Consider the following 10,249-nt stretch of genomic DNA (forward strand, 5'->3'; position numbering starts at 1 on the left):
TCATGGACCGCGGGGGACCCGGCGGCATGTTCAGAGGTGGCCGCGGTGGGGACAGAGGCGGATTCAGAGGAGGCCGGGGGATGGATCGAGGTGGCTACGGAGGCGGTGGACGGCGAGGAGGAGGAGGACCCGGGGGCCCCCCGGGACCCCTGATGGAACAGATGGGAGGTGGCGGCAGAGGCGGACGGCGCGGAGGGCCGGGAAAGATGGACAAGTACGTAGGGAGAGCAGGCTGGGGGTCCAGGGCTCCGCTGGGGAGGGGGCAAACCCTGACGGCGCAAGACGGAGGCACCTCGGTCACTGGGGCAAGGCAACAGGGTGGCACCGGGGCCCCGCTCCTTGCCCCCCCGTGCCCAGCGTGGCTTTGGGGGGGGGGGGGGGGCGAGCAGCTAGGAGGGGGGCACATGGGTGGGGGGTGAGCGGGTGGTGGGATGAGGAGCCCGGGGGGGACCCCGGGATGCCGCGACTGACGCAGCCTCTTGCCCGCTTGCAGGGGCGAGCACCGCCAGGAGCGCAGAGACCGGCCCTACTAGCGACGGACCCCGCAGAGCTGCATTTACTACCAGATTTATTTTTTAAACCAGAAAACGTTTTAAATTTATAATTCCATATTTATAATGTTGGCCGCAACAACATTATGATTATTCCTTGTCTGTACTTTAGTATTTTTCACCGTTTGTGGAGAAACATTAAAAACCCAGTTCCACGGTCGCGTGCCGCCTGCTCTCTGGGAAGCGAGCCGCGCGCTGCGGCCTTGGGGGGCTTTCGGGGGCTTTGGGGGGTTCGCTTTGACCCCCGTGTCAAATCACAGCGGGCTGGGGGTGCGGCTGGGGGTGGGGTTGCGGGTGCCTTCCTCCCCCCACCCCGCGTGTCCGCGTCCCGCGTGTGGGCCCGCCCCCGCCCGCCCCCGCCCGCCCGGCCCTTTCTGGGCCGCCTCCAACTTCCCGGCCGGGGCTGCGGCGGCCGCTCCCCGCTCCGCTCCCGGCCCCACCGGGCCCGGCCCGGCCCCACCGGCGCCCCCGGCCCATGCGGCGGATGGCGGCGGCGGCGGCGGGGCCCCCCCGGCGCCCAGAGCCGCGGCCCGGCCCGGCCCGGCGGTAGCGGAGCGCGGAGCCGGCGGTGAGTGCGTGGGTGTGGGTGTCCCTGTGCCTCCCCCCCCCCCCCCGTGTCGTGTCCGTCCGTGTCCCGTCCGTGTTCCCCCCCCCCCCCGCGTGTCTCCCGCACAAGTCGGCATCTGCCTCGCAGGTGCTGACCCTCTCCCCGCCCCGGCAGACAGACCGACCGGCGGACAGACAGACAGACGCCCCCCGGGGCGGGGCGACCCCCGGGTTACAGATACCCCCCCTTGGGCCGAGCACCCCACGGCGCCCCCCGCCAGCAGGGACACTCCTGGGGGAAGGGACCCTCAGGGTGTAGGGCTGGGGGGGTCACCGGCTCCAGGTCGGGGAGGGCAGGGGGGTCCCCCGGGTGCAGCCCCCTGCCCCACAGCTGAGCGCGGGGGCCCAGCGTCCCCCCGCGATGGTGACACCCACTGCAGCCCCACGGCGGGTGGGATCAGTGACAAGTGACTCAGTAACCGGGAGGGCAGAGGGGACAGGGGGTGGGGGGACAGGTGGGATGGGGTGGGGGGGGAAACTGAGGCACGGAGGGGGCAGCAGGGCTGGGGGGGCGTTTCCTGCCTGTAACAGCCCCCGTTGCCCGCCCTCCGCCCTGGCAGGCAGCTCGCCATGGCCGACCCCAGCCACATCCAGTCGGCTGCTTCCAAGAGCATCCGTCCCTTCCGCTCCAGCGAGGAGTACCTGGAGGCCATGAAGGAGGACCTGGCCGAGTGGTTCAACACCCTCTACGACCTGGACGTCCAGGCGGACACCTTCCTGGAGAGCCTGGAGACGGGCTGCCACCTCTGCCGCCACGCCAACAATGTCAACCGCATCGCCCTGGACTTCCAGCGGCAGCACCCTGAGGTGGCCGCCCGTATGCGCGTCCCTCAGAACGAGGTGGTTTTCCAAGCCAAGAACGTGGTACCCGGTTCCTTCATCGCCCGGGATAACGTCTCCAACTTCATCCAGTGGTGCCGGCAGGACCTTGGCATCCAGGACGTCCTCATGTTTGAGACCAATGACTTGGTGCTGAAGAAGAACGAGAAGAACTTTGTCCTCTGCTTGTTGGAGGTGGCCAGGAGGGGCTCCAAGTTTGGCATGCTGGCCCCCATGCTGATCCAGATGGAGGAGGAGATCGAGGAGGAGATGAGGGACCAAATGGCCTACGGCGTGCTGGGCATGCGCCAGGAGAGCCGGGACCCCCAGGCGCTTGCCTACCCCAGCAGAGCCCGGCCCATCTCCCTCTGCGACCTGAAGAACCTGGATGAGCTGGTGAGATGTGCTCCCCTGGGAGGCCCGTGCTTGGGTGGCCCGCAGGAGGTCCTCTCTGTCTGCCCAACGGGGTGCTCTATGGGCCGTGGCAGGTCCCACCTACCTCTGTGGCCCATGGGAGGTCCTGTCTGACCACCCAGCAGGCTGCTTTACAACCTGTGGGACGTCCCCTCTACCCACCCAACTGGGCTCTCCATGGCCCGTGGGAGGTTCCCCTCTACCCACCCAACTGGGCCCTCTGTGGCCCATGGGAGGTCCTCTCTACCCACCCAACCGGGCTCTCCGTGGCCCGTGGGAGGTTCCTTCTACCCACCCAACTGGGCTCTACATGGCCCGTGGGAGGTCCTCTCTACCCACTCAACCAGGCTCTCTGTGGCCTGTGGGAGGTCCTGGGCCGCCCAGCCAGGCCTCGGGCCCCGCGCAGCCGCCTGAGCCCAGGGCGGGCGTGGGGGGGTCCCCTCTACAAGCCGGGGTGCAGGGACCCACCCCGGGAGGCTCAGGAGGGATTAAAGCTGGGCTGGGTGCAGGATCTGGCCCGCGTGTGCGGCAGCGGATTAATACGGGGAGGGGGGAGGACGGCGGACCCGGGCGGGGCGGGGGGGGGGTCTGCCCTCCCCCACTGCCCAAAGCTCAAAACTGTTTTTGAATTGAAACCCCGATTCCTCGTGAAGTCCCGCAGCCGCCATCCTCGGGGGGTGGGAGGGGAGCATCCTGAACCCCTCCTTGCGCCCAGTGCCGCTGCAAAGGGCACCCCCCCCAACTGCTGGTGCCCCCCCAGACCCCCCAGCCCCCCTGGCCAGGCACTGCCAACCCCGGCTGCATTTTTCCAGGCTGCGTAATTCCTTGCCATCGGCTTTTATGGGCAGTGCTGGAGCCAGGGAGGAGCCTGACGGTGCCGGATCCAGCCCGGCTGGTCCCCACGTCCCCCCCGCCGGGTGGCAGCAGGGTCAGGGACCCCCCCCCCAAACTCGTTGCAGCCCCCCCGTGCCTCAGTTTCCCCGCTTGGGGCTGACCTTGCCGGCCAGCTGCTTGCCCCGGATGGGAACTGGAGCAGCCGGATCCTGCCCTGGCTGGAGCCCTGCGAGGGGCCGAAAGGGCAGAACCGCAAACAAAACCAGAGGAATTATTAAAAGAAAAAAAAAATTAAAAACAAAAAATAAATTTCAGGGAGGGAGGCGGCGCTGCGTTCCCCCCGCCCTGGGCCGGGGCAGGATGCGGCCGCGTCCCCGCGTCCCCCCGTGGCTCCCTGCCTAATCCCTGACGTCAGCCCGGCCAGGCCGCGGGCAGGACGGCCGCCCCGGATAGAGCAGGCAGCTGGCGGGCAGGCGGCCGGGGAGGCAGCCCCACGGCGACAGGGGGGTCCCCTGGTTGCCCCCCACCCCCGTCCTCCCTCTGGCTTTTTGTCAGTGGCAGGTGTTAAAGTTGAAGGGGGGGACCAAAAAAATGGGGCTTTAACCCTTTTCTCTTGGGGGATGTGGGGTGCTGGAGGTCCCTGCCCCATAGCAGGGTGCTTGGGGGGGCAAGCCCCCTGTGGTTTGGGGATTAGTGGGGCCTGGGGTGGGGGTGTTTCCTCCTCCTCCCCAGTTTTGGGGCGGCTCTGAGCTCCCCACACTCAGGGGTCCCGGAGCGAGTGGGGCTGGCAGTGGATGAAGCGAGTTGTGCCTGTTCTCAGCCTGCTCGGGGGTGGCCAGCCATGGGAAGCCCCCCCGGGCCCCTCTCCCATGGTGTGTGGGTGCTGCGGGTGCTCCCCACCGCCTGGGGCTGCAGTGGGAGCTGCTGGCTCGGGCGCCTGCCCGAGCCCACCCAGCTGCTCCCCGGCAGGTACAGGCAGCGCACTGCCCACGGGCCTGCCCCCTCCAGCAAGTACAGGCAGGAGAAGGGGAGCTGCCAGACCGCAGGGGTGCAGCCGAGAGGCTCCCCTTTCTCCGTGGGCTCTATACAGCCCCTCTGTGTGCACCTAGCTATAGGAGCTGGCCCTATAGCTGGGGGGCTGCGCCCCACCGACCCCCCCCTCTTCCGCAGGTGCGGGAGATCCTGGGCTGCTGCTCCTGCCCTTCCCAGTTCCCCATGGTCAAGGTCTCCGAGGGTAAATACAAAGTGGGCGACTCCAGCACGCTCATCTTCGTCCGAGTAAGAGCCGCCGCTGCACCCCATGGCCCCCCCGCCCCCCGCCGGGACCCCCCACCCTCCTCCTTTCCCCACTCCTCGGCGCAGCGGGGACCCGTCCTGAGGGACCTCACGGTGGGGCGGCCCCCGAGCTGAACTTACTCCCCACAAACTGCCCCACATCGGGGACCTTGGGGGCCGTTTGTCCCTCCCCGAGAGCGATCCCTCTTTGGCCACGTCCTGGGGAGCGGGCAGGGCAGGCAGGGCGACAGGCAGGGCGGGCAGGGTGACGGGCAGGGCAGGCAGGGCGATGGGCAGGGTGACAGGCAAGGCGACGGGCAGGGTGACGGGCCAGGTGACAGGCAGGGTGACGGGTAGGGTGACAGGCAGGGTGATGGGCAAGGCGACGGGCAGGGTGACGGGCCAGGTGACAGGCAGGGTGACGGGCAGGGCAGGCAGGGCGATAGGCAGGGCGATGGGCAGGGTGACGGGCAAGGTGACGGGCAGGGCAGGCAGGGCGACGGGCAGGGTGACAGGCAGGGTGACGGGCAAGGTGACGGGCAGGGTGACGGGCAGGGTGACGGGCAGGGCAGGCAGGGTGACGGGCAGGGCGATGGGCAGGGCGACGGGCAGGGTGACGGGCAGGGTGACAGGCAGGGTGATGGGCAGGGTGACGGGCAAGGTGACGGGCAGGGTGACGGGCAGGGTGACGGGCAGGGCAGGCAGGGTGACGGGCAGGGTGACAGGCAGGGTGATGGGCAGGGTGACGGGCAGGGTGATGGGCAGGGTGACAGGCAGGGTGATGGGCAAGGTGACGGGCAGGGTGATGGGCAGGGTGACAGGCAGGGTGATGGGCAAGGTGATGGGCAGGGTGACGGGCAGGGTGACGCACTGTCCGCAGGTGCTGAGGAGCCATGTCATGGTGCGCGTCGGCGGCGGCTGGGACACACTGGAACATTACCTGGACAAGCACGACCCGTGTCGCTGCTCCTCCCTCTGTGAGTGCCCCCGGGGACACGCCGGGGCCCGGGGACCCCCCACCCAGCCCACCCCACGGCCGGTGCCGCCCCACCTCGCCACGTTTCGCCCTCCCGGCTCTCCCGGTGGGGCTCCTTGCCCCCGGGGCTGGGCTGCTCGGGGCGCTGACCCGGCTGAAAGGGGAAAAGGGGTGTGAGGAAAGGGGGGGTTTCGGCCAAATTAACTCCCCACATTAATAACCCACAGCCTGGGAATCCCCGGCGGGAGGAGGCGGGTGCCGGCGCGACGTGAGGGCGGGGTGGGGGGGCGAGGGCTGCCCCTCCTCACCCCCCGGCACCCCCGTTTCCAGCTCACCGCCTGCCCCAGCCCCGCGCCCCGGGCTTCTCCCCGCAAAAACCAGCTCCCGGCAGCTGCTCCCCCGCGCCCAGCGCCCCCAGCCCCAGCACCCCCCGCCGCCCCCACAGAACCGGGCCCTCCTCGGGCGGGGGGGACGGCAGCCACGGCAGGACGGAGCGCGGCGGCCACCAGCCGAAGGGCGTGGGGGATACGGGCGTCCCGAAGCCACCGGCCGGCACCAAGCAGGAGGGGCTGCCCCCGCGGGGGGGCCCGGCCCCACTGCCCGGCTCCGCCAGCCCTTCGAGGAGCCCCGCCGAGCCGCGGACAGCCGGCACGCTCAGGTAGGGCACCCATGGGTGCTGCTTCGAGGTGGGGGCGGGGGCGGGGGGGGCGGGGGAGAAAAATCGCCTGCCGTCACCCTGTGCTGGGGCAGGAAGCCCAGCCCAGCTGGGGAACCCCCAGCGTCTCCCACACACAGGCCCATGGCCGGCCTCAGCCCCACAGCAGCCCCAGCTGGTGGGGGCAGAGCCGTGGGGCTGGGGCCTGCTGTGGGGCCAAGGCCCCTCTCCCCTGTGAGGGAGCCAGCCCCCGGGGATCGCCGGCCCGGGGGGTGCAACGGGGGCGGCAATGGGGACAACGGGGGGGTGCAATGGGGGGAGCGTGTGCTGCCCCGAGCCCCCCCCCTCCACACCCCCAGGCCCCGCGACCCCGCGCCCGCCCGCGCCCGCCGCTGCTCGGGCGACAGCGACTCCTCGGCCTCCTCCGCGCAGAGCGGCCCCCCGGGCCCGCGGGACGGGGGCGCCCCCCGCCGCCGGGAGCCCGGCCGGGGGGTCCCGCCGCAGCCGCCCCGCGAGGCCCCCGGACCCCCCCCGGGCGGACGAACGGCTCCGGAGGAGCGCGGCCGCTCGCGGGTGCCCAACGGGCCCGGCCGCGCCCCGCCGCGTGCCCGCAGCCATGGCCGCCCCGGCCCCCAGCCCCTGCTGCTGATCAGCCGCCGGCAGGACGGGCAGCACTCGTGGGCGCGGGCGGAGCCCCCCGCCCGCAGCCGGACCCCCTCCCGCCAGGCCGCCCGCAGCCCCGCGCCCACGCCGCGCCGCTCCTCCCTGGAGGAGGGCGTGGGGGGGCGGCGGGCAGGGGGGCCCGGGGAGGCCCCCCATGGCGGCGGGGCCGGGGAGGCCTTGCAGCGGGAGCTGGAGGAGCTGGCGCGGCGGCTGCGGGCCCCGCTGCGGCTGGAGCCCGGCCAGGAGCAGCAGCTCTTCCGCCGGCTGGAGGAGGAGTTCCTGGCCAACACGCGGATGATGGAGGAGCTGGAGGACGGGGAGACCCCCCCCGCGCTCCCCCCGCCGCCCCCCGGCACCGCCGACTCGGCCTACTGCTCCTCCAGCTCCTCCTCATCCTCCCTCAACGTCTTCGGCAAGCACGGCCTCCCCGCCGAGGACGGCCGGCGGAGCGGGAATGGCGGCGGCCCCCCGCCGGCGGCGGCCCCCGAAATGGCGGACGCGGGGCGCCGGCCGGCCCTCTCCAGCTCCTCCGACGAGGGCAGCTGCTTCCCGGCCTCCTGGGACGGCCGGGAGGCGCGGGGGGGCCCCGAGTCCGACACCGACTGGGCGCCGGGGGAGGACGAGCTGACGGAGGCGGAGGAGACCCCCGCCTTGGCCGACGGGCCCCCGGGGGTCCCCGAGCCGGCGCCTCCCCTCCCCGCGCCGCCCCCGCGCCCCTGGGCCAAGCCCCGTCTGGACACGCAGCCCCACAAGAAGCCCTCCAGGATCCCCACCCCGCGGGGCTACGGGGCAGCCCCCGCCGGCAGCCCCAAGCCCTGGGGGGCTCTGCAGAGCGTCCTCTCCTCCTTCCTGGAGCCCGCCTGGGTCCCGCGGGAGCGCGAGGGGCTGGACGAGGACTCCTGGCCATGACCCCCCCAGCGCGGTGGCCACGGGCGGCGAGAAGCCCCCGGCCACTCCCGGGACACGGTGGAGCTGCTGCCGGTGACGGCACCCGCAGGGAGACGCCCCGGGGGGCGACGGCCCCGGCCCCCGGGAGCCGGGACTCCTTCTCCTGGTGACTGTTGGCCGGCGGGGCTGGGGCCCGAAGGAGCCCGCGGGCGCAGCGGGGCCCGGGCGCGCCCCGGTCCCACGGGGAGCGGCTCCACGGGGGGCGGCCACGGTGTGGGGGGCCGGAGCAGAGAGCTGCGTCCTGGGCGCCCGGGGACAGAGCGGGAAAGCAACCAGCCCCTCTCCTCTGATCTCCATCTCTTCGCCTCTCCTCGTTCTTCTCCTCCTCGTTTTCCTCACCTTCTTGTCTTCTCGTGGCTGCCTTCTCCTCCCCTTCTTGGCCACCTTCTCTTGTCATCATTGCCTGTTCTTGGATGGCTTTTCTCACCTTCTTCTCCTTCTCCTTCTCTTCTTCTCTTCCTCTTTCTCCTCCTCCTTCTCCTGCTTCTCTTCTCCTCTTCCTTCTCTTCTTCTCTTTCTCTTCTTCATCTCTCCTTTTCTCACCTTCTTCTCCTTCTCCTTCTCTTCTTCTCTTCCTCTTTCTCCTCCTCCTTCTCCTGCTTCTCTTCTCCTCTTCCTTCTCTTCTTCTCTTTCTCTTCTTCATCTCTCCTTTTCTCCTCTCTTCTTCTTCTCCTCAGGCGCCTTTTCTCCTCTCTCCTCTTCCTCCTCTCGCCACACCTGGGGTGACGCGGGGACGTGCAGCTTCTTGTCACAACCTGTATTTCGGGGCAGGGGGGTCACTTCTTCCTCTCCAGCCCCGGGCCGGCCGCGGCACCGTCCATAGCGTGTGTCGATGGCCCCAAGGGGGGTCGGGGCTGTGCGTGGAGCCCCCCGCCCAGGCCACCGCGGCCCCCACCCCTCCCGGCCCCACACCTCCCTCGCAAGCCAGTAAAGACCGACGGAGCTGAACCCACCGCGTCCAGTCGTCTGTCCTGGGGGTGCAGGACCCCCCGGGGGGTTGGGACCTGCCGAGGGGGAGGCAGTGGTGAGGAGGAGGGCTGTGAGACCCCCCCCCCAAGGCCAAGGGCAACCCTCCCTGTCCTGGGAGGTTTGGGAGCGGTGGAGGGAATGGCCGGGGTGAGGGTGAGCCCCAATGTCCTGCACCTGTTGCACCCATGGGGACCCCTCGGCTGTGCCTGGGACCCCTCCAGGTCCCCAAAGCCAGAAGCGCCTTCGCCCCAGCGCTGCTCAGCCCAGGCCGTGGGTCACCGTGGGGTCTAGACCTGCTGGTGGTGGCCATCCCGCTGCGGCTCTGGGACTCCCGAAGCGGGGTGCCCGCTGCGCGCCCCAGACGCCAGCCCCCCATCTCCACGGGGAGCGGGGCTGGCGTCCAGCCCCAGAGCGGTGCCGGTACGCCGTGGGGTGCCCAGTAAGGGCGCTGGTGCGACGCCCAGCCCCAGAGCTGTCACCTCCTGGGGACCCTGCGCTTGTCCCCCACCCCAGGAGGAGCTCGGGGGGCTGGGAGGGAGCCCTGCACCCCCCCGGCGCTGGGCACCACGTGCGGGTACGGGGCTGCTGCAGGCCTCGGTGGAGCCCGGCAGCGGAGCCCAGGGCTGAGAGGTGCCGCTCGCCCTCCCCGGGGCCCCTCCCGGCCCCGCGCCCCTGGCCCCACGCCCAGCGCCGGGAAATCGCTGCTTCAGGCCTCACCGAGCCAGAGGCCATGGCCACGGCTTATCTCCTCCCCGGGAGCGCAGGGCACTGCCGGGAGGAAGCTCACAGCATCCTGCTGGGAGGTACCCCTAGCCCTAGGGCTTGGGGTACCCCCCCCCCCGTGGGCGTACGTCACCTTTATTCAACGTTCGCTTGAAACACGTGAACTTTCAATATATTTATATTTTATATATTAGATATTTCCTGCACTGAACGCTTCCAGTCAGGGGTGACCCATGGCTTTATTTCTGGGGGAAGGGGGGGAAAGGAGTAGTGTCACCGCAGGGGAAGGTGGCACGTCCTCTCCGGCACCCATGGGTGACAGCAGGGAGCAGAGGGAGCCGTGGGGCTGGGGAGGTGGGCGAGGGCAGCGTGAGTTGATGCTCTGAGCCCTCCCAGCCCCACTGCAGGGGCTGGAAAAGCCCTTTTTTTAATGTACTTGTAAGTACAGCCTCAAATTTGAGATCCTCAAGCCCTTCTGGGACCTCTGGAAACAGCACCCATGGGGAGGAGACCCTTTCCAAAGGCCTGGGGGCTCACCCACAGCTCTCCTGACCCCAGGGTGCTATTCCCAGGGCTGAGGGGACACCAGTACCCCACCACGGGCAGAGACGAGACCCAGCACCAGGGGGGAGGTGGATTGTGGCAGGGTGGGGGGCACACAGGGGAGGAGGAGGAGGAGGGCAGCCCCCTGCGCACGGCCCTTCCATTACCAAAAGCAGTGAGGAGGACCTGGAGGGCGAAAGAGGGCTCTTGACGGGCAACACCAGCACGGAGGACACCGCATTACTCACACACAGATTTCTACAGGGATACAG

General features: G+C 70.2%; 2 protein-coding genes across 2 annotated transcripts in view; both read left to right on the top strand.

Annotated features, from left to right (window-relative positions):
- EWSR1 (EWS RNA binding protein 1) overlaps positions 1 to 533 on the top strand; it is a gene marked incomplete at both ends in the record, with an annotated part of 22,237 nt that extends 21,704 nt beyond the window's left edge. The window contains 2 exons of the mRNA XM_082007758.1: positions 2 to 214; positions 494 to 533. Coding sequence (XP_081863884.1) covers positions 2 to 214; positions 494 to 533 — 253 coding nt within the window. The remainder of the gene's footprint in view (position 1; positions 215 to 493) is intronic.
- A 1,194-nt stretch (positions 534 to 1,727) lies between these two features.
- Positions 1,728 to 7,780, top strand: GAS2L1 (growth arrest specific 2 like 1; the record flags this gene model as incomplete). The annotated part of the gene is made up of 5 exons (XM_082007509.1): positions 1,728 to 2,372; positions 4,395 to 4,502; positions 5,380 to 5,476; positions 5,806 to 6,133; positions 6,490 to 7,780. The coding sequence occupies 5 exons, from the start codon at positions 1,728 to 1,730 to the stop codon at positions 7,700 to 7,702; spliced, it is 2,391 nt and encodes a 796-aa protein (XP_081863635.1). The 3' UTR covers positions 7,703 to 7,780.
- Between the last annotated feature and the right edge of the window lie 2,469 nt (positions 7,781 to 10,249).

Source organism: Phaethon aethereus, assembly GCF_964289735.1.
Source record: "Phaethon aethereus genome assembly, chromosome: 17".
Lineage (NCBI taxonomy): Eukaryota > Metazoa > Chordata > Aves > Phaethontiformes > Phaethontidae > Phaethon > Phaethon aethereus.